We start from the raw sequence: 26631 nt of genomic DNA, 5'->3' as shown, positions 1-26631 counted from the left end.
AAAGGGAGGAAATGAAAAAAGAAGGGGTACAGAATGAAAAAAAGAACATGAGGAAGAAAGGAAAAAAGGAAAAGAAATGAAAGGAAGAAAGGAGGGGAAGTAGTAGGGAAAGAAAGAAAGAGAGAGGAGGAAATGTAGGAAAGGAAAGAGGTTGAAAGAGAAAGGAAAGGAAGACTAAATGGGAAAAAGGGATAGAGATGGAGAGAGAAGGGAAAGAAAAAGGAGAGAGAGACGGTGGTAGAGAGACAGAGACAGAGAGAGTGGATTAGAAAGGCAATATCCTATTCTATCATAGGGATAAGAAAGTAGGACAGAGAATGTCCTCATAGAAACACTCCATGGAAAAGATTATTTAGGTTACCTTTTATGGCCTGTGACCAGGGACTGAGTTTATTCTTTATTCCACCCTTCTTGGCTCTTCCCAGTCTCATTTTCAATGACTCAAGCAATGAGGATGCCAATCAGGTAACAATTTCACTGTCTAACAGAGCTCCAGATTGGACCTTTTTTGTGCTATTCAGGCTATATTTTCTTCATCTAAATTTTAAGCTCTTTATGAATTGGATCACACAAAATGTCTGTGTGGATGTTTGTAAACATATGCACACATTTCAAAAACATGTTTACTCTCTGGTTCTCTCTTGTGCACCCCTGCCCTTGCCCTAGCCTTCATGATGTCCATGGTCCATCATATTGGCCTTTTGCCTGTCTTAGATCCAAGCTGATAGATTTTTTTCTCTTATAGCACCATGCTTTGTGAGACTGGGATTGGCAGAAATCTCACAGATAAATATGCCTTTGTAATAAATCCGTTATCCTATAAAATCCTATAAAATCCATTATCCTATAAAAAGTCAACTCATAATATGAGTGGCTCTGTATAACCACCAGACCCTTGACACTTAAGTAAGAAGAATGGACAGTTGGGCCAGTTGACTCACTGTTTCATTTTGCAGATAAGGAAATGGAAGCATGTAGAATCCAAATATATGAAGAAATCCCAGCATTCATCAATTCCAATATGAAGTATGCATCCCTTCTACAATGTGCCAAACAGGTGATCACTCAATTTTGCCTGAAGGCTTGATGTGAGGAATGGATGGAAGAAACAGGATTGAGAAATAGCTGAGGGCTTCAACCCTTTCCTGAAAGTCCCTCGGTACTATTGTGAAAAACAGTTATATGCATAAATAGACATCTGTCTCTGCTACTTGAGGTGCAATACCATGTAAACTGGTTTAATTCATATAATCAACAAATAATTAAACCAAATGCAATTCAAGGCACTTGAAGGGGGCAAGGGAGAAACAAGAGGAATAGAGCAGGAAGAGGCTTTAGGAATTACATTGTCAAATCTCCTTTACTAAATAAGGAAACTGAGCCCTGGAGAGATTAAGTGCTTTGTCCCAGGTCATGCAGCTACTATGTCACTTACTAAGTGACATAAGCAGGATTCGAATTCAGATCTGTGTATTCTTAGTTCAATGTCCTTTTCACTACACTATAGTTGAATGGGTGGGAGAAAACATTTTTAACTGCATACCATGTGCAAAGCATTGTACTAAGCACTTTACAAATACAACTCATGTTATCCTCAAAATGACCTTGGATGAAAGGTGCTATTATCCACATTTTGCATGTAAGGAAACTGAGGCAAATATAAATTAAATGATTTGCCCAGAATCATGTAACTATTAAGTGTCTAAGATCAGATTTGGACTGAAGTCTTCTTAACTTCAGATCCAAAACAAAGAAATTATGGCCATGATAGGTCTATTAGAAAGTTGTAAAACAAAGTGCTCTGTGAGGGAAAACTTGTTCATTCTGGATGCAGTCAGGGAAGGGAAAATGTCATGCAGATAATAAGAGGAAAGATTTGAACTGAACTTCCCTGACTTCTATTCAGTGCTCTTTCCATTACACTCTCACCTCAATTTGAATTGCCTTTAAGCTAGCCATCATGATGGTGTTACCATATTGTACCATGCAACAAGGGACCATTCTGATGTCATCTCTGGCCTTAGTATGAGAGTGATCTGTGTTCCAATCCTATCTCAGCCACTTTCTAATGAAAGACAGACAGAGAGAGATAGAGAGAGGTACAGAGATAGAGACAGAGAGACAGAGACAGAGACAAAAACAGAGAGACAGAGACAGAGACAAAGAGTGGGAGACTGAAATAGAAAGACAGAGAGATAGAGACAGGAAGGGAGCTCCTGCAAATCAGTTCTCTGAGGTTCAGTTTCCTCATCTCTAAAATGAAAGAGTTAGATTAAGTTAACTCAAAGGTCCCTTCTATCTTTAAATCTATGATTGCATGAGCCATTTATTAAATATGCCTCCACCTATATATTTTTCTTAAGGGAAAGTCAATCTCTGTACATGTGGTTTGGGGCCCAAGAAGAAAGACAGCTCAATTGTTTCTATCTATAGTTTTAGAGACTATTAACCATCTCTCTCTCACCAACTAAAAATGGGATGACTTCTTTCTTCCCCAAATTTTGGATACCAGCACTGCTGATATCCTTCTCCTAAAGAAAAGACCTATGTGAAGGTAACCCTAGGAAACAGAATTTTATTGGTTAGCAAAAGTAAAATGGAACCCCGGAAAACTCTGGTCAAGTATGTTTTCCCAGTAGAACGCATGGCAAACTTTCCTATTTTGTCCCCATAATCAGTTCAGCCTTCATCTGTATTTCTAAGGAGATAGGACACATCTTTTTTGGCTCTGCATGGACTCCCACAGGGTTAATTGCTATCCAGTTAATTGCCCTGTTGTTTATATATTCTCTGGAGGATGAAAACAAATACCCGTGAAAGGCAAAGACCTGTGCAAAGCATAATTGCCCTGCCCTCCAAATCAAACCTTGTGCAGACAGCTGGAAGCTTCTTTGGCAGAGCACTCAGATGGGCTGAGCACTGGGGGAGATAAAGAAGAGAGTGGATTGTGTCTTACTTCTAGACACAATCACAAAATCAGAAGGAATGAACTTCAGATGTAAGCCACCTAGTCTAATTCATACCAGAACAGTAAAACCTGCAACACCATCGACAAGTGTCCATTCAGCTTTCCATTGATTGCCAAAGGAATGACCTACCTTATTTAATATGAAAGTGGTTAAACTGTAATTCTGTCCTTATTATTCATAGATGACATTAATGATTAATCAATCATCTTTAGGATGTTGACTTTGAGAGTCATTTGGCCAATGGAAAGGCCTTTTACTTCTTCAAACATGCACTCTCACTATGTCCCTACTGTGAGCCAGGAAGATATGTATTTCTGAATGTCCATCTGATACAAGACACATTCTGTGACCAAGGAAGAGAACTAGATGAATTGGCTTATCCAGAAACAGAAATCAAAGCTTCACTACCTGTGTGACCCTAGACAAACTCAGAATCTGAATTTCAGTGTCCTTATCTGTTAAATTTAAATGATAGTATAGGTATTACCTCACAAGATGCCTATGAATATCAAATGAGATGGTGTATAAGAATTTCTTTGTAATGACAAAGTACTATATAAAAGAAATTCATCAAGCTCTAACCAGGAATTTAGATTTCTCACTGGTTCTCCTTCTCTAGCCATTCCATTCTATTTTTTCATTTACTCCTCTCTCAACCCATCTGTCCCCTTTAAATCAGTGTTGCATGAATATTATGAATTTAGAGCCAGAAAATGTTATAGAGAGGGAAACTGAGGCCTAGGACTTTTCCAAGGTGATATAGGTAGTAAGGGACAGAACCAAAATTTGAAATCACATCCTCAGACTCCACATTCAGGGTGCTGTCCATTGTACCAAGCTGTCTGCTCCTGATAGCCACCTTTAGTTTATTCCATGACTGTTCTTGTAGAAGAATAAGCCCAGAACAATATTACATGCTTTGGAGGTTTATGGAAAATTGAATGGCAGGGAACTAAGGTAGCCTTTTATTTAAATTTAGCTCTATAAATTGTTTCTCCAGGGAGTATGTGGGGGGTTGGGGCAAGCAGAAAAAAATGAAATTCTGAGAAGACACACATGGCAAGTTTTATTAGAAAGTTGTAGAAAACAGTTTTGAAAAGTAGAGGGTTTCTTTTGAGCACTTAAAAGAGACCTATTTCCTCACCCAGTAGGGATGCAGGGTGTTCTTTTTGGTGAGTCATTGTTCATTTTATGCCCAGACAAAATGAGGTAATGGAAGCAAAGCCAGGCAGCCCACTTTATTCCCAAGGGCACTGACTATGTTTGCTTCTGTCTCTCCTTCACCTGTCACCAGAGCACCCATCTCTCAGTCTGGGATAGACAGGAGCAGAGAGTGGTACGCCATGAAAGTGGCAAGACTCATTTAAGCTTCTATCTAATTAGCCAGCAGAACAAGGGGGAATAGGGATTGGTGTGGGGGTTGGGTGTTATAGCAGAAATAGGGGGGAATGATGTGAGTTGACTGGGAAAACCAGTGTAATCTCTTGAACACAAATATTCATTAGATGAGATTTAAGCCAAGAAGCCATGAGCAGCCCATGAAAGACAATTAACCTTGTGTGTTTTAAGGGTCACTGAAATAGAATGCTCATTTATCAGCTATGCTTGATGCAAGGCATAAGGGAAGTTTGATGTTTCTCAGTCACATCAGCAGGTATAAAGATTTTTCTTCAAACCCCCAGTCCTAACCAACCAGAATTTATCTTTTTGGAAGTTTGTGGGATTAATGAACATGGACCATGTGAAGTAAAATTGGAGAGGACCCCTTGTCCCAGTCTGAAACAATCTGTTCATCTTCAATGTGGCTACAAAAATGGATGGAGCTATCACACCCAAAGAATCACCGTTAAAATCTTTGTGAACTGGGATAAGCTGAACAACAATTGCCCCAAGCCTAGAGACAATATTTCTTCCACTTTCAATCAAGGTACTTGGTGGGAAGAGGGAAGCTTTATGAGGACTGGAGTTTCTTCCTAGAGAGAAATATAAATTCTGAGTGATTCTGGAGAGAGAAGAAACAGTAAGATTTTTTTGTCTTAAATAAAATGAAATGCATAATTCAATGAAACCTTGATTCATGGAATCATAACTTTAGCACTCAAAGTATTCATATTAATCATCTAGTCCAATGTTATCCTAACAAAGGAATAAACCAAGGACCAGAATAGTTAGGTGACTCACCCAATATCACCCAGGTATTAAAAGTGGCCAAGCTAAGCTTCAAAACTAACTAAATCTGATATCCTTCCCATTGTACTACACTGTATTCTACTTGGAATAAGCCTCCAGGGGAATAAGGAAAAGGATGCTCTAATTAACAGAACTTTCTTGTCAGAATGTTAGAGCTTCAAGTAATCTTGGCAGTTATTTTACCCTAACTTCTTCATTTTTTATACATGAGGAAATTGAGGTAAAAATATCAAGTTAGTGACAGGGCTAGGGCTTGAATCATAGTGGCTTCCACTCTATCATATTTTCTATATATCACTATAATGAGGATTAGATAAATATATACATATATGTGTGTATTTTGTTTCAACCCTGTTGTTAGAAATCTTGAAATGCATTTATATATATTTCTGTCTTAGTAAGTATGGAAGACTAAAAATCATTAAACATTTTTAGATTCCACTACTTCAGGCTGATCACTCAGAACCTCTATGTTCACCTTAGACTCAACATAGAGATAGGAGGCATGAATATATAGAGTTCTTTTGTTGTTATTTGCTTCTTTTTCCTGAGTGAATCCTTGTAACTGAGCTCTAGTTCTTATTGAATGATGCCTTGTCCTCTAAGGTCAAAACTTCCAATTAAAATGCATTGTACTCCTATTTATTACTCTACTCCAAATAGATAATGGCAGGTGATGAAGCTTCTAGATTGGATGAGAAAGAAGCATGATCAAGCTAAAGCCAGGTTTCTCACCCTGAAAGGATCTGAGCTTGTTCTCTTTTCATCTGGTGATGTTCCTGTTAAGAACCATGCTGATAAGATGCTTGGAGAAAAAAAAAAGAATCATAAAGGACATGAATTCAACTAAGTTGGAAAGATAGGGAATTCTGGATGATTGTTGAAATAGTTTCCAACAGTAATGTGCAAGTAGTGGAAGAAAATGTTTCATCATCAACAAAATTCCCAGAGTACATGTTAGATGAGTGAAAGGAAAAGATTAGATAAGTTTTAATAAGACTAGCTCAGGCAAACCTCATGATCTTCAATATAGCCTATTTAATCCTATTTCACCTATGCCTGTTTTAGGACCCTTTATTAAAACCTTGGCAGCTGCACAGTGGTGAAGCCAAATTTCCTTCTAGTAGCACATCTGGCCAAAACAGCTGAATAGCCAAGAAAGTGGATGGATTGGGAGCAAAGGGAACATGGGATGGGAGCCCCAGATGCCTCATTTGCTTGTTTACCATCATCTGGAACATCTGGGATTGCACAATGAGAAGCAGCCTCATGAAACTTCCTGAAGGGCCGTCACCTTCCAACACTCCAGCTGGCACAGTGGGGAAGAAGGGCATGGACCAGGCTGGGAGCGTAGTAAACCCACAGGGGTGCCATTTGTTTGGGAAATTGCAGAGTTAGTGTCAGCAAACAGCATGCATCCCATTGCGATCTTCGATCAGGGTGATGGGAGGGAGGGAGGGCATCCTTTAAGAGGCACACCTGCTGCAGCTTCAGGCTGTTGGGCTGGTACATTTGGCAGCAAGGTGACAAAGTAAGTTGATTGTGTGGAAGTGAGTGGAGACTTTAGTTCTCTTACTAGAACATTCACGAACTTATTCATTGCAAGAGAAACATGAGGAAACAGTTAGGACCTTTGGGAATGGTCTGCTGTGGGGATTATTCATCTTTACTACTTCCATTCAAAAAACTAGAATATACTCCTGAGCTGTTTCATACAATGCAGCATTAATAACTTAAATCTATGCTTTCTAGACTGCATTCCTCAAAATCTTGGGATGCCTCACAGTGGAAATGGGAGGTGCATGAGAAAAAAATGTCAGTGACAATAATATTTTTCCATCTAAAATATTAAATACAGAGGCATGGGAAAAAATGTTAGTGACATTTTTAGTTCTATTCCTGTGATTCCTTTCTAAAACGAGGCAAATGCTTCCTAAGTTACAAGGAAATAAAAAGTTGCCTCAGTTACCCTACTAAGAACGAATGAAGCATTCTAGTTTAATGTAAAGTAAATAAGTGTTGGGGGGGTAGCTAGTTGGTACAATGGATAGAATGCTGGGGATGGAGTCAAGAAGACTCTTCTTCCTGAGTTTTAAATCTGGGTTCAGACACTTACTAACTCTGTGACCCTTGGACCCCTATATTTAATATTTTAGAGGCAAAATTATCATTAATAATTTTACTTTTTAATATTAATTATTAATTTTGCCTCTAAAATATTAAATATAGGGGTAGCAATGGATAAAGTGCCAGCCCTGATGTCAGGAAGACCTGACTTCAAATCCGGCCTCAGACACTTAATACTTCCTAGCTGTGTGAATCTGGGCAAGTCACTTAACCCTTGCCTCAGCAAAAATAAATAAATAAATAAATATTAAATACAAAATTAGTCTAGATCAATGTACTACTTCTGGAACTATTAAAATTGACTTAATTTCCTCTGTTTTCTTCCAAGTATTTCCCAATAAATATCCTTGTTCTTAGGAATATTTCCAAACACATGAACATCTTTAAATCAGTATTTATAAGTTTCATCCATATAATTCAGTCTCCAAAATGTTCAGTGACTAACTTAGTTTGGGAAACTTCAATGAACATTATATAAGGCTTTTCAGTTACCAGGCATTTTTTGGATGAATCATTACAACAATCTTTTAAGGTGGTTAGTATAAGAATTATCCCTGTTTTATAGATATTTAAAATATTTCAGAGTTTATTGATTATTCATGAATTACATAGGTATTAAGTGATAGATTCAGACAGTGAGTCACTCAACTCCAAAGCCATTGTTCTTTAATCATGTCCATATCTCTGTGACCCCCTTTGGGATTTTCTTGGCAAGTGTACTGGAGTGGTTTGCCATTTTCTTCTCCAGCTCATTTAACAGATGAGGAAACTGAGGCAAACAAGGGTCACAGAGTTAGTAGTGTCTGAACCCAGATTTAAAACTCAGGAAGAAGAGTCTTCTTGACTCCATCCCCACTATTCTATCCATTGTACCAACTAGCTACCCCCCAACACTTATTTACTTTACATTAAAGTAGAATGCTTCATTCGTTCTTAGTAGGTTAACTGAGGCAACTTTTTATTTCCTTGTAACTTAGGAAGCATTTGCCTCGTTTTAGAAAGGAATCACAGGAATAGAACTGAAAGTTCTATTCCATTACCTCCCGGCACATTTCTCTCCTGGCCTGAAGGATCTTTTCAGAATTGGTAATGTCACATGTGCACCTGTGGGATTTAACAAATGGTGGTGTCTGGTCCTACCTCCTGTGCAAAGCAGTCAAGTGGACTCTCCAAGGTCACATGAAAAGTCAACTATTTTCAGGAGTTTTGAGTTGTCCTCAATTGCCCCTACATACTTACTCTGCACTCAACGTTGACAAAGCACTCTGGACATGAAAAGGGTCCAATGAGTGCTTGGTTGAAACAGTAGCACAGCCATAAAGAAAGCCCTGCTAATGCATTTTAATTCTGGCCCATCTCACCCACTGTTCTGCTAGCTTCAGGCCCAACCAGCATCCCTCACATACTGCTTTGCTCCAATGGCCCCTTCCTTCACAGTCCCTTCTATCTAGTTAAAGAGGAACTCAGTTTTAATGCAGATATGTACGATCAGTTGCCAAGAGAGAAGAAACAATATGGCACTGAGGGTCACCAGCTTTTAAAGGGAATACAGTCCAGTAGAAAGTTCATGTATGAATTTTTAATTCTAATAATTTTATGCCCCAGAATTAAAAAATAGTACCTGGTAGTTAAATTATGGTCTGTAGATTGTTCAGATTACCATCTCATCTGGGCTGTGTGGATGCTTTCTGATTGTCCCAGTGCCCATCAGGACTGAGTCCCATGAAGGATGGTACCGGTTGCTATGATCGCCATATTGGAGTTGACTGTTCTGATGGATTCAACGGGGGCTGTGAGCAGCTATGTCTCCAGCAGATGGCACCATTTCCAGATGATCCTTTGCTATATAACATCCTCATGTTCTGTGGGTGAGTATAATTAAAGTCCCTCTTTATACTTTAATTCAATTGAATAATTATAGAGTACTATGGGTGAATACTTAGATATGAAGTAACTCAGATATAATGATAAATAAAACAGCTTCTCACCACCAGGGCTTTATAATGGAGTAGTTTATTTTCATCAGTGGCAAAGAGTTATGGGTAAAGTATTGGGTTATCATAGAAGAAAGAACTGGATTTGGGGTACATTCTACTTCCAGCTTCTGTGGGAGAAAGAACACAGGGGAAAGGGAAAACTTGAACTGAATAAGAATAAAAACATGAAGGTGATTTGAAGGGGTTAGATTAGTTATATAAATCAGAGATTAAATGCGAGAAAGAGAAATTTGATAACATTTAGGAGAAATTAAGGAACATTTGAAGAAAAACAATTTCAAGGCCCAGCTATTCTTATATAAACTACTTTGGGGTTGAAAGAAGGGCAGGGCCAAGGACAAATAGTGTGTGTTTAAAAGAATTAAGGGAGTTTGAAAAGGATCAGGTAGGATTGTAGAGTCTGAACAGCTAAACTCAAGAAGGAAAAGGACAAAATAGTGGGTAAGGCAGGGCAATGGTAAGAAAAGGCAAGTGGAACAATTAGTGGACAAATAAATTTGGCAAAAAAGATCTGGAGTTAGGATGAAAGAGATGGAAAATTGGTGTGACTGAAGTAGATCTGGATATAGTGTTCTTAGAACTGAGAAAAAGAAATGGAATGGGGTTGTTTAATTATTAAGATGTGAAAATAGAGCACAAAATTGTTAATCATCTATTTGTGGTTTAAGTATGAATATGAGTTTAAATGCTGCCTTGAACCCAACTTGCTGTGTGACATTTGGGCAAATTACTTAATCTACCTTTGCCTCAATTTCCTCATCTTTTAAATGTGTATAATAAGAGTATCTCCTGCCCAGGGACAGGTAGGTGGTATGGTGGACAGAGTACGGGGCTTGGAGCCAAGAAGATCCAAGTTCAGATTTTACCTCAGACACTCACTTGCTTATGACCCTAAGAAAGTCATCTAACCTTGTTTAACTCCATTTCCTCGTCTGTAAAATGAACTAGAGAAGGAAATGACAATCCATTCCAATATGCTTATCAAGAATGCCACAAAGTCACCAAGAGTTGAATATAACTGAAAATAACTAAATAACAACACCTCCCAGTGTCATTGTGAAGATAAAATGACATAATAGTTATAAAGACCTTTTCAAACCTTATGATGGTACATAAATACTTGTTATTCTCATATTTTAAGCAAGCCTGAAAATATTAAATTATGAGGGATAGTGGGAAATATGCATAGGAGTCACTTTCTATGAGAGTTAGATGTTTATAATTTTGCCATAGCTAAATAAATGATAGCTGGGTTTCAAGAGTGGACTGATCACCTTCTTGGTAGCTAAAGGTATGCAAAGAATGGCTCGCCACATTTCAAATTGTATAGGACCCTAAAGGAAGACGTTAATGGGGTGGGGGGAAGGAATATGAAGGAGAGGAGGGAAACCTGACAATTACCAGAATGACAGAGAATGAAAGATTGTCATATATTGAAACAAAGGACAAAAAAGAGAATGGTTGTACAAAAAGAACATGAAAAATAGATCTGAGGATCTTTCTGTAGAGTCCGCTGAGGTATCTGGAAGGGAGGAAAGATTTGACAGTTTACACTCCTTGGATGAGCTGGTAGTCCCCAACTACAATAATTCCAGTAAGCTGAGGAGCACCAGACCTAGCCATCTGTCCTGTTGTTGTGTCCTAAAAATTACTGTTCCATCCACAGACACTGCTCTCAGACCTACCAGTGTACCTTAAGGACATTGAGGTTTTGCTAGCCATCTGGATTTTTCTTTTATTTTTTTATGGTACCTTTAGGGTTTGGGAGCCTTTGGATCTGCCCTACACCTGACCTTTTTTTACATGTGTCTCCCCAAATTAGAATATTTGTGTCTGTAGAGGAAGGAGTATCCAACTTTTTTGTTTATATATTCATCATTTAACATAGTACTTGGAATATAATATATACACAGTATTTTTTTACTTCATTTATTGGTTCTTTCTGTGTCTTCAAAATTTTATTCTTGAGCAACACCTCTTTTTCCTGGGCAAGTTTAACCTCTCCTGTAGTATTTTTAGTTCATAAACCCCAATTTTTCTTTCTTCTGAACCCTTTGCAAACTGTCTTCCTAAAATCTAGGGTACATAGAAACTATGCCTACTTCTGTATCACAAATTTTAGAAAGAAGTAGTCACTTTCCCTCTGGGTTCCTATCATTTCCACCTCAACAACTAGCTCCTCTTTGTTAGTAAGAGGTAGTTGGACAATAGAATTTTCTATTTGCCGCTTCTCCTCATTTATATATTCAGAAGGAAGAAGCTAGACACTCTAAGGAAGAAAAGTTGCCTATCCTATGAAGAATGAAATAGTAGATAACCAGAAGTTGTCAGGTGTGAACATATATAATAAAGGGAAGAGGAAGTAGAGACAAGTTGTAGAAATCAGTGGTTTCCTGCTCAGGAGGTATGGAGGAAGTTATTTCTCAATTAGATATCAACAATAGAGGGTTCTACTGCTTTCTCCAAACATATGTACAAAACATAACAGATATTTTCTCAAGACATCCAAATGGATGATAATTACCTATTTTTCATCATTTCGCATAGGCAGAAATGATACTGTTAGAAGGAACCTATTCTCCACTGTTCTCCAATGAAATAGAAGGATACAAAAGAAAAACAAAAAAAGAGAGAATTAAACGGTTATCTAGGAAGAGGACATTTGAGGTAGATATTTCGATTTTGGGGCTATGGCTTAAACCAGAGGCATAACAGATCCTGGGCCAGAGACGAGATACATCTGACAATGGTTGCTAAAAATGTAGCTCCCAAGTGTCATGCAAATCTAATAAAAATGTTTTAAACTAAAATTTTAAAAGGATGGAAGAGGGAGAAGAAGCCTAGATAGTTTTACACATACACACATACACACATGTGTATGTGTATATATATGTATATATATATATATATATATATATATATATATATAACCTATATATATCTATGTATATCATCTATATATCTGTATCTATATCAATGTCTTACGCAAGCTAGATACCATGGAGAGTTGCTGCAAAGAACAAATAGCAGTTGATATACCCAGAAGAATGATTCATTCAGTAGAGAAACCCAAGACCTTAAATATCTATATGTAAATGCACCATATTTAAGCCAAAACCAGAAGGAATTAGAGAAAGGCACAGATGGTATGATCATGAAATCTGCAGATGACAAGAAGTGGGGAAGAATAGCTCACATGGTAGAATAGCTAACATGGTAGATATCAATCAGAATCCAAAAGGATCTAAATAGGATAGAGAATTGGTATAAATGTAATCAAATGAAATTCAATACGGTTAAATGAAGGGTTTTGTACTTAGTACAACAGTCACTTTGTCAGTAAAATATAGGATGCAACTATTTAGCAATTGGTCTGAAAAAGATCTGGTGGTTTTGATGGACTACATGCTCCATATGGGTCAGCAGTATAATGTAGCAAACCAAAAAGCTAATGGGATCTTGGGCATGGCTTTTGTAAACAGTTAAGTGATAATTCTGTTGTACTCTGCCCTCCTCAACTCTCTTGAATATTGTGTTCATTTCTATGCACATGGTAGTTTAAGAAGGAAATCAATCAGCTGGAGAGTGTCCAGAAGAGGGCAACCAGGAGATTGAAGAGCTTTAAATTCATGTCATAAAAGGTTTGGGTGAAGGAACTGGGAATGCTTAGCCTGGAGAAGAGAAGATTCAATGGTGACATATCTGTATTCATTTGAAGGACTTTTATTTGGAGGAGGAATTTGACTTGTCTGTTCATTGCCAGAGAAGAGAACCAGAAGAAATGAGTAGGCTGAAAAGAGGCTAATTTGGGTTTGTTGTCAGAAACACAAAATATAACAAAACAAACAAAAAACTTCCTAATGATAGGAACTGTCCAAAAGTAGAATGGGCTTCCTTGAGGGGTGAAAGTTTTCAAGAAGAATTTCATTTTGCTAATGTCCCTTCTAGCTTTTGGATACTATTCAGTTTACAAAATAAAAAAAAAATGTCTACCGGGTGCAAAGTACTCTCTTAGATTCTAGAATTATAAAGATCTTAAAAAGGGGGGAAGAAAAGGAGATATTCTCTGCCCTCAAGGACCTTATAGTCTATTGCAGTATAGGGATTTATAATTTCCAAAACATTTTTTTTCCTAATACAAAAACAAAGACACAACTATGACCTGATGGTAAAATGTCCTCAGCCCTGTTTGGCAAATGAGGATCATAGAGCTTTTAGTGTTGAAGTTATATGGCCATGTTGTGGTTCAATTGTTTCAGTCACATCTGACTCTTCATTATCCCATTTGGCATTTTCTTGGCAAAATGAGTAGCCATTTCCTTCTTCAGTTCATTTCCAAGATGAGAAAACTGAAAAAAAAAAAAACAGGGTTAAGTGACTTGCCTAGGGTCGCATAGCTGGTAAATGTTTAAAGCTAGATTTGAACTCAGGTGTTAGTGACTTCAGATCTGGCACTCCATTAGCTTGCCATACAACTACCCTATATGCCCATAGTTACGTGGATAATAGATATTGAGCCAGAACTCAAATTCTAAGCTTTGTGTACATTCCATTGTATCAAATTTTGTGTATATAACAGACACAGAAGCATTACATTCAGGCTAGCCAATTTAGTTATAAAGAGATGCATCATAGGAACAAGTTGGGATAACCTTCTTGATTATCTTTCAGGACCCCAACTTTCAGCTGTCTTGCTAGTGGTGTTCTATCTGGAAATTCCTTTGGTCTATCTAGGCAATCTCATTAACTGAAAGGGAAGAACAAAGTTGAGAGTTAAGAATAATATGTAGGATATTAGTTCAACAGTCTTTTACTAAACCTTCTGACTCCAAATCCAGTATTCTTTTCATAGCATCCCTTTCATAGCATCTCAAACTTTGAAATCTTATAATTAAGAGTTGGAAAAGATCATCTAATTTAAAGCTATCAGTTTGCAGTTGATGAAACCAACGCCAAAGGATCCATTCTTCAAAAAACTGACACTTGTATTAAGTTCTTACCTGTTCAACTAGAACAAACATTGTCCAAAGGCAAATGAGGTTGTTTCAGGGAGTGGGGCTACACAGGCTGATATTTTTCCAATGAATTCCTGAATTTTTTATATCTTTTCATAATAGTCATGCTTGGTACTTAACATTTCATCTTAACTTTGGCCCTTATGGCAAACCCATGAAAGAGTCAAGCAGGCAAGGTGAGGAAAATGAATCTCAAATAAGTTAAATGACTTGTTCAAGACCGTATGACAATTTTAGCACTAAATTTCTGGGGTTTTACCTCCTTATTCAATGCTCATCTCTCGAAAATATATTTTTGCTATAAATGGAAATAATACTCCCTCTGCTGGTGATCAAGGTGCTAGTGGTTATTTTGTATAATTGACCAAAAGACAATCATTTATATAATTTTGTATATTTTAATTATAATCTTTTGTATGATTAACAAAAGTCAGTCTTTTCACACAAAAGTAAGTTATTGCAAATATACAATAGTATGGTTATGTTTTAAGGAAAACAAGTATCCATGTTAGGATAGTGGGTTAGAGTCAGAGCAAAAAACTTCAGTGATTATAAAACTTGTGTTTGGTTTCAACTGTTACATGACTCTAAGACATGGAAAAGGAGCATCTTTCTAGAAAGTCTCTTTAAAATAGACAGGACAATATGCTATTACTCTTTGATGGTACAGAAATAGATATAACTGGATCAAATTGGATTGTGAAAGCCATTATTAAATTTTCATTGTCAGATTTACACCTTAGAAATCAGCAATCATTACAATGCAGATAGGTTTATTGCTTTGTTAATTATCTAGATTTAAGAACGTGTTTATAATTCAAATACAACTTAAAAGTATAATGAATTCTTAAAAATATATATTGAGAGTCTATTATTAAACATTTATCAGCAAATCCTTTCATACAAAGCAACTTGTGGGAAATCTCCCAATGCAAACACATAATGACCTAAGCCACCTGGATGTTCAGGGACTAAACGATGTTAGGTGGACTCTAGAAAAAGATTAGGTGTGATGGGCAGGAATCTCAAAGCACAGTTGTTCATCATCATTCAATTTACCATAGTAAGATGCTGTGAATATGGCAAGGATTGATAGAAATGTGCCTGACTGGGTGAGATTTGTATAAGTTAAAGAAATAAACTCATCTTTGCCTTAGAAATCTAGACTGTTGGATTTTTTCACATTTGGAGCTTTCTTTTTGTTAGACAATAATTCTGTTAATACTTTAGCTCCACATAGCACCACAAACTCAGAGTTTGTACAAGAGAATCTTGTAGTAAGATCTTCTTACTAACTCTAGAAAGTACGTAGAAAATTATTATTATGCTTCTTGTACAGAAAAGGAAAATCTAAGTGAATTATCTGGTTATCCAGCCAGGTAACTCAGGTCTTCTAACTCCAAGTTTCACACTCAATCCAACATGATAGTACCCTGCTTTGATTGAGACAGTGGCAATTAAGCAAGATGATATCGAAAATCAGACAGTTGACAGGGTATAAATGTCAGAGAATACATTTAGATCCAGGCTATTCGCTTTCATTAGCAATGGAAATTGGTGTTCATAATGAAGAGCCTGGAGCATTTGCAAGATGCCAAATACTTTTGATCAAAAAAAAAAAGTTAAATTATGTTCAATACAGTTTTAGTGTTATGAGTATTTTATTGTGTTCTGAAGCTGAAAATGAAAAATATGTGTACAAAAGATACTCAAACCATAAATTGGTTTGATTGATATGTAAGTTCTTTGAAAGCAGGGATCATTTTGGTGTTGAATCCCAATGACCTGGTATATTTCTGACACATAGTAGGTACTTAATAAATATTTGATGGTTGATTAATGACTTCTAGTGACTCTTCGGATTCTGAGATTTTGAGGTGAAACTGGAATATTTCATTTCACAATCATTCAGGATACACGAGGAATTATTGTGTATGCATCATGTATGCCATATATACTCTGTGATAAGCCCCATTTTAAGGTTTCATTTCATCATTTCATTGATGCTGACTTCAGTTGCATACATTAGTTCTGAGAAGTCTTGTAAAATCTAAAGGTAGGAAAGCTTTCAAACACTTATAATACAATGATGAGACTTCAGTTTCTCTTCACTGGTTGATTAACATTTTAATGTATTTAGATGCTTTAAGAAATGTCCAGTCTTCAGAGGTGATGTGACCTTTTTTCATAAGAAACATCCAAGCTACATAGAAAATAGAGTCTAAACTACAAACAAAACATTTTCACTTAGGTAATTAAGTATGGTGTACATGTTCACATATATTTATTCATATAACTATACACACATATATCTTATGGTGAGATAAAAAAGTAGTTATGATCCAAAGTGTAATTAGTGTATTTTTCAGCTGGCACCAAAAAATGATGATTAAGTGTGTGGTTCAGAAGACAGTCCTCCAATATAAAATGTCCAGCCTTTTGCACTTGTTAGCATGGAAAGTAAGACAGCTTGAAAAGAGTTGCACAGAATGGCAGGTGGAGACAAGTCAGTTAGTCAACTGATACTTTTCAGGCACATACTATTTGCCATGCATGGAGTTAAGCAGTTTTAATACAAAGAAAAGCAAAAAATAGCACCTTCCCTAAAGAAACTTACCTCGTATAGGGATAGCATTCCACATAAGAGGCTCCTCACATATGTTGGTACTAAATTTATACATCTGTACCTTAAGAGTTGCAATGGACCTTAGACATCTTCTCCTCTAAACTCTTGACTTTGCAGCTGGGAAAATTGAGATTCATAGAGATTAGACAACATGCACAAAATCACACAGGTAGGAAATGACAGAGCAGAAGCGTGAGCCCAGATTGTCTGCCCTGAAGTTGCCCATGCTTTACTTTGTGATGGTTCTTGACATAATAGCAGACTCATAGTTAACCCTCTATTGACAGCTGTAATCTTTTAGACTTTTAACCAGAGCTCAGCTTATATTATTAGAAACAGTAATGCTATTTCTAAAAAGTGATGCTTTTAAACTTCACAAATGTGTGTGATTTATAAACATCTTAAATTTTCTGGCTAGCTAGGTCAAGTCACCCTCCTGTATTTCCCTAATCACAAAGAGGCAATTTATAGTCAGCTAACAAATGAATATCCATTATAATGCAACTGGAAACATGATAATAATAAACAGATTTACTAATGGTTAATCCCTCTTTACAAGCATTAGGCATAGTACATATCTGGGGTAACATGCACCCAATTAGGAGAAGGGCCAGTAGATGATTCTGGATTAATTGTGCTTGGGGGTATGTATTTATATATGTGTGTATATATATATATATGTATATATATATATATATATATATATATATATATATATATATATATATACAGAAAATATTTAGAGGATTCCTTGGAGATTAGAATTAATTTCAATTGATCTTGTATTGGGACATAAAAGAACATAAATCTCTTCCAAGACCTAGCTAGCTGGTCATAGGCCAAATTAATACAAATGAAATGAAAACTTGAGCAATGTGTCTTCCCATACCTGTTCTGTATGGATTTCATTTCATGCCTGCAACTTCTGCCAACTTTTTCTGGGAGTCTTTTGCCTTCTCTACAACAACAACTACTACTACTACAGAAAATTACGGCTATTACTGCTGCTGCTACTGCTACTACTACTACTATTACTACTACTAATAATAATAATAATACTATTACTACTAATACTTCTACTACTACTATTACACAACTGCTACTAGAAATAATAAAAATGATGATAACGATAGTATTGAATTGCACTCTAAGCACTTGCAAAGTGCTTTACATGTTTTCTCATTGAATCATCACAACAATCCTGTGGAGTTGTTAATATTATTATTCCCATTTTACAGAGAAGTAAACTGAAACAGGATTGCCTATGATCATTATAACAAGTTAAAGACAGAATGTGAACTCTATTTTTTTTCTGACTCCATGTCATGCACATTATTCATTTCCCCTATAGAATGTAAAACTAGTTTTATCTTTGTTTTTGTATCCCTAATATCTAGACATAAAAGGCTCTTAACAAATGATTGTTGATTGATTACAAAAAAAAAATTTGAAAGGTATAAATAAGCTTACATTTGGTTAGTATTACCCAAAAAACTGCTTGAGAAATAACCCATTCCTTAAGAAGGAGATATTCTTAGACATTCTAAAAATCCCTGCATAGAAGAAACAGGAGAGGAACCTTTTTGGCTTGTTCACCTAAACGAAAATAGAGACAGTTTACAGATTTGGGTAATTGAACACTAATTGGTTAACAAGAGCAATAGAAATCAACAACATTTCTATCATCTAAGACTTTTCTCCTTTCATTGCAATCAAATTGATTGGACTAGCCATTTAGTTAATTGATATTCTGGCCTCTTACTTTGCTTTCCTATCATGGCAGGTGTATAGAGGATTACAAGCTTGGTGTGGATGGGCGCTCTTGCCAGCTGATTACTGAGACTTGCCCAGAGGGCACCGAATGTGGGGAAGGTCGGGAGCTTCCTATGAACCAGACTCTGTTTGGAGAGATATTTTTTGGCTACAACAATCACTCCAAGGAAGTGGCACCTGGACAAGTGCTGAAAGGAACATTCAGGTGAATCCTGCAAGCGTGGACTGAATCACCCAGGGAAATTATGTCTGGGATATTCTTTGGAGAACCATAAACTTATCATACAGTCTCAAGTAGGTAACATGGTAATGCCTGAAGTTAGAGAAATGGGACAACTAAATTTTCAAGGTCCTCAATAAGTCAAATGTTCATTATTTCAGTATCCTAGGACTGCTTAGGTAATCAGAGGTGTTAAACAATCATTTACCTTATCCCTTTTGGAATTGTATATTCTGCTTAAACTGCACCATATCTGTGAAATGTTATGGGAATGGAGTTCAGACATTTATGATATTATAATAATGAGATGTCATCTCATCTTCACTGTGTCCTTAGCATGTGGTTAGGTGCTATAAGGAATTTGCAGCCTGTGGAGAAGATACAGTCCTTGCTGAAAGGGGATTACGATCTGTGCATAAAACCAAGGTTAAAATTATACAAGACCCAATTTAACTTGTATTCTTATATACACACATTCACACACATGGGTGTCTATATTCGTACTTGTGTGTATATGTTGTGTGCATCCATACATGTATACAAATACACATATACATGCAGATGTATATACATACATATATATATATATATACAATATATATTGAACATTACTTTTGCCTCTTAAAATGGCATGCCATTGTTTCATTCATTATGTTGAACTTTGTGGCTTCATGACCACTCTCTTTTCCAGCCACCATTCCTCTAAATGAATCCTTACTAAATTCTTCCCTAGAATGTTTGCTCCCTGAAAGCAAGGGTGACTCACGTCTGTATTTATATCACCAAAACTTAGTAGTGCTTGGAACATAGTACTTTACATATGCTATTCATAATTCACTCATTCATTCCTGCTTTTGAGATATTCAGAGATGATTCTGGTCATTTCTCTCGAAGTGGGAGAGTAATCTACAAAAGTTAAAACTATTTGAAAATACATGAGATTTTAACTTCTCTAACAGGGATTCTAAAACATCATCCATTTGTATGAACCTTTCTTCAAATTTCCCTTGGGAATTCATTTGATGATTTAAGAGAAGAAATGATAGCAATGGTTGGATATGAGATTTATGACTTATTAGAGCCTATATTGATGCCTGGCTTGGGCATTAAGGCTTTGTTCTTTTGGGAATTGTGCTTCATAATGAAGCACTTCGATTAGTTAGTTATCATAGCCAGGTCCTTGCCTGAGATTCAGACAGGAAAGAGACCATACCTATGTTAATTCTCTTAGCTGAAATCTTTATATCTATTCCTTCAGAAACAAGCCCTGAAGCTGAGAGCAGTTGGACAGAAAGGCCCATGTTGCCCTCTGCTCTCTGTCCCTTCATAATCTTCTCCTATTCTATCTTTACATTTTCCATAGGGCTTTACTTCCTACATTAAAACTAAGGCAAGATAGCTAGAAATTTGACATATTGTCCCAGAAGAGAATTTTCCCCTAAGGTTTAAAGAGGAGTATAGCTCCAGAGAAGTGTGTTTACCATGAATGCATAGAAATCACTTAAGTGTTCCTCTTGTTTCTTTTTCCAGGCAGAACAATTTTGCTCGAGGCTTAGAGCAACAGCTGCCAGATGGCCTAGTAGTGGCCACTATCCCTCTGGAGAATCAGTGCCTGGAGGAGATCACAGAGCCCACACCAGATCCAGAGTTCCTGACAGGTGAGTGCACCTGTTCCTCTATGACTCCAGGACCAATCTGAATGAGGAAAGTTACTAAAATGGATACCATTGTTAGAATTTTTAAATGTTGGTTAGAAAAGCAGAATCTTGATTTCAGATTTCAATGGTGAAGGTTCTGAGATATAAGAACTCTATTTCAAAAGATTGTCAATATCTCTGTAATTTACAGTCTTAGAGAGTTGTTGGTTCTTTGAGAAATTAATTGATTTATCCAAAATCACCAAGCCAGGATGAGTCAGAAGTGGAATTCTTTCTGATTTCTGGGACAGTAGGTGGAAAGGTGAATGAAGTGCCAGCCCTGGAGCCAGGAAGACTCATCCTCCTATATGACTCTGTTTGCCTCAGTTTCCTTATCTGTAAAATGAACTAGAGAAGGAAATGCCAAACCACTCCAGTATCTTTGCCAAGATAAATGTCAAATAGGGTCATGAAGAGTTGGATACAACTGAAAAACTGAACTGATTAAGAACTTTCTGACTTCAAGGTTAACGCTAGAAATTATACCGATCTACTTAGTAGGAATAGGAGTAGGAGTAGAAGTAGGAGTAGGAGTAGGAATAGGAGTAGTAATAGTAATAGTAGGAGTAGGAGTTGGAGGAGGAGGAGGAGGAGTAGCAGTAGCTGTAGCAGTAGTAACAGTAGCAATAGCAGTAGTATCAGCAACAGCATCAGCCAATCATATTTCACATTACCTTTTCTTACTTATCTTACAAGGATGTCCTTTTAGTGGGTGATCAATAGACTTGTATAAGGTAAGTTGGGAATCCATACATCTTCTGAGTTAACTGAGTTATTTTACAGTTGAGAAAAGTCTAGTCTATAGATTCACAGAGAGTTAGTTACAAGTGCCTAAAATCTGTCCCCCTTGGGTACTTTCCATGAGAAAGTAGTTTTGGATCCCTTTGGAACCAAACAAGAGACGAACAGGCTATGTCATACATGAAGTCAGAACAATTACACTGGGAGTACACTGGTTTATGTGTTTCCTGGAAAGGGTTTATTTGAGGTTACTCGCTTCTGGTCTCTAGGAGCTTAGAACATATCTGCATATGATAGAAGGTGGTGGGTTTGTATAAGCAAGGTTTTTTCCCTCTCCAGAACTCATAACTTTAAAGTGTTCTTTAACTGTGAGTTTTCACAGGCAGCAAAGGATAGCAAAAATTTGATTTGATATCATTGAATCTAGGATAAATCTTGTATCTGCTGTATCATACCTGTTACTCTACAGCACTTTGCTTTTCTGGGTCCCAGTTTCATTATTTGTCAAGTGAGAAATTGGACCAAGTGACTTCTAATGTCCCTTTGTATTCTAAAATTCAATGACCTTATTAGTCTTTACTCCCAAGTCTCTTATCCTGAACCAAATGGTATAATTATTGGAACTGGAGGATGAGCATAGGTATCTCCCAGATATCAAATCTGTACCTGGTTGTGATCTCTGAAGTTTCTAGGATGCAGATTCACAATTGGGTGAAACTGAGGGCTATTATTGTGACTGGAAAATGTGATCATTTAAATAATTATTTGGGTTTTTCCTTGAAATGGAGCGTTATTTGGAGAAAGAAAGAGAAAGAAAAAGAAAGAAAGAAAGAAAGAAAGAAAGAAAGAAAGAAAGAAAGAAAGAAAGAAAGAAAGAAAGAAAGAAAGAAAGAAAAAGAGACAGAGACAGACAGACAGAGAATGCTTTGCTGTGTATTAATAGGAAGATGGTCTCCTTTTAGCTAAAATTAAAATCCATTGCCTGGTAATATTCAGAACTTTACCCATGACCCCACATGGTCTTATTACCTTGTTAACCACAACATTTTGCTAAGAGTAGACTGCTGATGCTTTGTATTTCTTCCTCCTAAAGGAGGATATGAAATGACACCTAATAATAATGTAAATTCTACTCAGCTCATAGATAGCCTAAGGCTTTATTTAAAGCATCATCTAAAAAGTGCACCAGTCACAAGGATACAGTGGGAAAATCCTTGTTTCTGGAATAATAGAAAAGGGGTTCAAATCCCACATTTCATATGTGTCCTAACTGTGGAAACTCAGGCAAAAAGTTTTGTCTCTAAGCCTCAGGTCTTCCTTCCTTCCTTCCTCCCTCCCTCCTCCTTCCTCCTTCCCTCTTTCTTCCCTCCTTCCTTCCTCCCTTCTTCTCCCCTTCTTCCTTCCTTCCTTCTTTCCTTCCTTTCTCCCTCTCTCCCTCCCTCCTCCTTCTCTTCCTCTCTCTCTCTCTCTTTCTCTCTCTCTCTCTCTCTCTCTCTCTCTCTCTTTCTTTCTCTCTCTCTTTCTCTATTCTCTTTCTCTTTCTCTCTTTCTCTGAAAAATGAGGAGAGAAGATAGACTGACATTCCTTTTATCTCTAGATCTATAAGCTAATGATCCCAGGAGTCTTGCTTTTATTGTAGGGAGAGATTGAATGGCTGCCCCACACAGACACATAATAAGGCTCTGAATAATATGACTTTTTTTTTTCTAAAGCTTTCTGAAAGTAATGTGGATGAAATTGGGGACATTTTAAAGCAGTGAGATCTTATGTGATACCTGGAAATAGAGACTTCTGCTGTGGTTGGGACTTATCCCAAAACTAGAATGCCTTCCCCTACTCACTAGTTTCCCCTACTGTGAAAGATTGTTAGTACTAAAGATAGAATGATGTCTAAATGTGATGCTTTTATTTTCATCATCTTAAGGGAAGACAAACTTAAGCCTAGTATGTTTGCCACAGAGGTACGGAGTTATTGAGACGCTATAAAACCTTTTGCACTGCAATATTTCCATTAACTTTAAAGTCAAATGAAACAGTCTTGTTTCTATGTTAGCTTGTAACCTACTTATGGCTGTAGGTGAAGAAAAGAATAAGAACTGACCTGAAATCTTTTATCAAGGTTGACATTAGAGATTCTCTAAGCAAGGGGATCAGAACAGACAGCTTTCACAAAAAGCCATCTGTTGACAGCAAAAGGCAATGCTGTCTAATGAAGAGAACTCAATACTAAAGTTAAAAGACATGGATTCTTGGTCCTGATTCAATAGTATTCAGCTGTGTGACAGTGGACAAGACACTTTCCCATTCCAAGCTTCAATTTCTTCATCTTTAAAAATAGAAGCTTGAGATGATCTCTAAAATGCTTTTCATTTCTAGTGGTTGATGAGTTTTTTGTGGAGATCTTCCTTCATTTTCTTCTTCACTTGTCCTCTGACAATCTATTCAAAGCAAATTGACTGTTTAATTAGATCTTGCTCCATATGAAGACAAGACAGTGAATTCAGTAATTGTGCATGGTATCAGGAAAACAGGGTAGCCCATTTTAGAAAAACATAGGGACTTACAATTAACCAGTCCCCAGAAGCATCAAGGCACCAGGTTCATATTTCCTTAAGTCAATAAGACTTCTGTGAATGTCATTAGATAGAAGGAAAGGGATGGGAGAAGTCAAGAAGTCTCTCTTTTAGAATGAAGCAAAGGGATGGCAATTATTTGGGCTTCCTAGATATTTCCCTCTCTGTGTACACAATTTGATGTAATGGTACAGTATTTGTCCAGGAAAAGTTGCTTCCATTCAACATGCCCTTTGGCCGTGTTGATAAGCTGCTCTGAAGTAGGAATATGTCTAGTACCACTAGTATACCTGCATGCTTTTCTGACTAACTCAGTAAAAACTCCTTCTTATTTTTAATACCACTCTCTTTTCCTTAGGGTTTGAGTACTTAGTAGGTGATAGGAACCTGCCAGGGATAAATGTCTTTCATGACTAGAATAAAAACAATAATTGGGTTAAAGTCAAGTGGTTTTCTTCTAACTGAATAGATATCTAAATATTGAGTTAGTTGTGGTTCTTCTTGAGCTTTCACCCAGGTCCAGTGGATCATAGCATCATATATTTAGTGCTAAAAGGAATCTTGCTGATCATTTAATCCAGCACCTATTTTTTATTTTTTTTAACCCATGAGGAAACTTGGATTTCAGAGAAGTTAGATGACTTGCCCATACTCCCAAACCTACAGACGAAAAATCTAGGATTTAAAACTAGGTCCTCTCTCTCCAAATCCAGCACTCCCTCCATTATACTGTTACTATCTATCCATATTGCTGTCATTCTGTGAGAGGTCAGAGTTGAGTGTGTCTCAAATTCTTTCATTCCAGGATCATGTAGGGTTTAAATTATGCCTCTCTGTGAAGTTTATTTTCTTTTTTTTTCTTCCATTTCTTTTTTATTTTAATAGTATTTTATTTTTCCAAATACATGCAAAGATAGTTTTCAGCATTCACTTTTGCAAAACCTTGTGTTCCAAATTTTTCTCCTTTTCCTCCTCCCTCCTCCCTCCCCATGACAGCAAGCAATCTGATACAGATTAAACATGTGCAGATCTTCTAACCGTATTTCCATATTCATCATGCCACTCAAAAGAAATCAAATCAAAAGGGGAAGATATGAGAAAGCAAAATAACAACTGAACAACAACAACAACAAAAGTGCAAAAACTCTGCTTTGATCCACATTCAGTCTCCAAAGTTCTTTTTCTGAAGGCGGATGGCTCTTTCCATCACATCTCTTTTGGGATTGCCTTAAATCACCTCATTGTTGAAAAAAGCAAATCTATCAGAGTTGATATTATGTAATGTTGTTACTGTGTACAGTGTTCTCTTGATTCTGTTCATGAAGTTTATTTTCAGAAAATGAATGACCCTAAGATTTGAAGGCACTTCAGGGGTCATCTAGTTCACACTAACTTTAAGAAGAATCCCCACTATAATCCTCACTGAAGATGGTAGGCTGTCCTGCCTCTCTCAGTGAAAAGGAACACTCCACATCTTAAGGAAGCTCCAAACACTTTGTTATGGATCTAATTATTTGAATTGGGGGAGGTGCTTTTACCAGTCTTTAATCTAGTGTTCCAAGTTCTTCCCTCTGAGGTGAAATGTAATGAGACCAAACCCTATTCCACAAGAATAAGGCTAGGGTGCCCCATGATACATGGACAGATACATGAAAACAACTTTCATAGTCTCCCTAACTTTTCTTTTCTTCAAAACAAACATTCTCAGTTCCTTTTACTCAATTTTCCTATGGAATTTATTCAAGCCTCTCAAAATCCTGCTTATTTTTTTCTGGATTTATTTCTTCTTAGAATATAGTAACCAGAACTGAATATAGAAATCCTGATTGTGAAAGAGGCTAGGTTCAATAACAAATATGCTATGTATACTTTCCAAGCACTGTTTCTTTCTTACTGAAGCTGAGAACACATTAGATTTTTAGGGAATATAATCCAGATTCTTATTGAGTATCCACTTCAGACAAGACACTTAGATCTTGTTCATAGCAATTATAGCTATGGATAACGATTCTTCCTTACATTCTGTCTTGTTGTTCGGTCATTTTTAAGTCATGACTGCCTCTTTGTGACCCTATTTAGGGTTTTCTTTGCAAAGATCTTAAAGTAATTTGTTATTTCCCTCTCCAACTCATTTTATAGATGAGTAACTGAGGCACTTAGAGTTAAGTGACTTGACTCAGGTCATACAATGAAATATATGTTGCTAGATTTGAACCCATGAAGAGGAATCCTTCTTACTCTAAAGCTAAGCACTCTATCCACTGAACTACCTAGCTAGTCCCATTCTGGGGCAGAGAAGGTGATTAAGCCAAAGTGCAGAACTTTATATGTATTCCTATTTGACTTCATGTTTTTTAGTTTGGCCCATCATTTTTACCTGTAAAATTCTTTTTTGGATCACGAATGCCCTTCCCAACTTTGTGCCATCTGTAAATTTGATCTTACAAGAGAAAGGATAGATCTTTGAAGCTCTTTGATCTGGTTGGTTGAGATGAAGGGAGAACAGACGAAGACCCTGGAGGGAGAGAAGCCTGACCCACCAGTCCATGCTGTTCATAGCTTGGAGCACCATTGCTCTCCTTTCAAAAGTGTTCTCCAAGCTGTCCACAATCATTATAAAGAACAGCCTGTCTGTCAGTCTGGCAAACACTGCTATATGCATTAGCATGAATTACAGTACAGCAGAATCAGAAGATATTAGA

General features: G+C 36.9%; 1 protein-coding gene across 1 annotated transcript in view; it reads left to right on the top strand.

The window, feature by feature from the left end:
- The window catches only part of ASTN1 (astrotactin 1), a 512206-nt gene that overhangs the window by 383518 nt on the left and 102057 nt on the right, over positions 1 to 26631 (top strand). The window contains exons 12-14 of the mRNA XM_031936933.1: positions 8988 to 9154; positions 18708 to 18902; positions 20448 to 20575. Coding sequence (XP_031792793.1) covers positions 8988 to 9154; positions 18708 to 18902; positions 20448 to 20575 — 490 coding nt within the window. The remainder of the gene's footprint in view (positions 1 to 8987; positions 9155 to 18707; positions 18903 to 20447; positions 20576 to 26631) is intronic.

The sequence above is a fragment of the Sarcophilus harrisii genome, chromosome 4 (genome assembly GCF_902635505.1).
Source record: "Sarcophilus harrisii chromosome 4, mSarHar1.11, whole genome shotgun sequence".
Taxonomy (NCBI): Eukaryota; Metazoa; Chordata; class Mammalia; order Dasyuromorphia; family Dasyuridae; genus Sarcophilus; species Sarcophilus harrisii.
The sequence above is the reverse complement of the archived record's forward strand: the minus strand, read 5'-3'. Positions and strand labels throughout refer to the sequence as shown.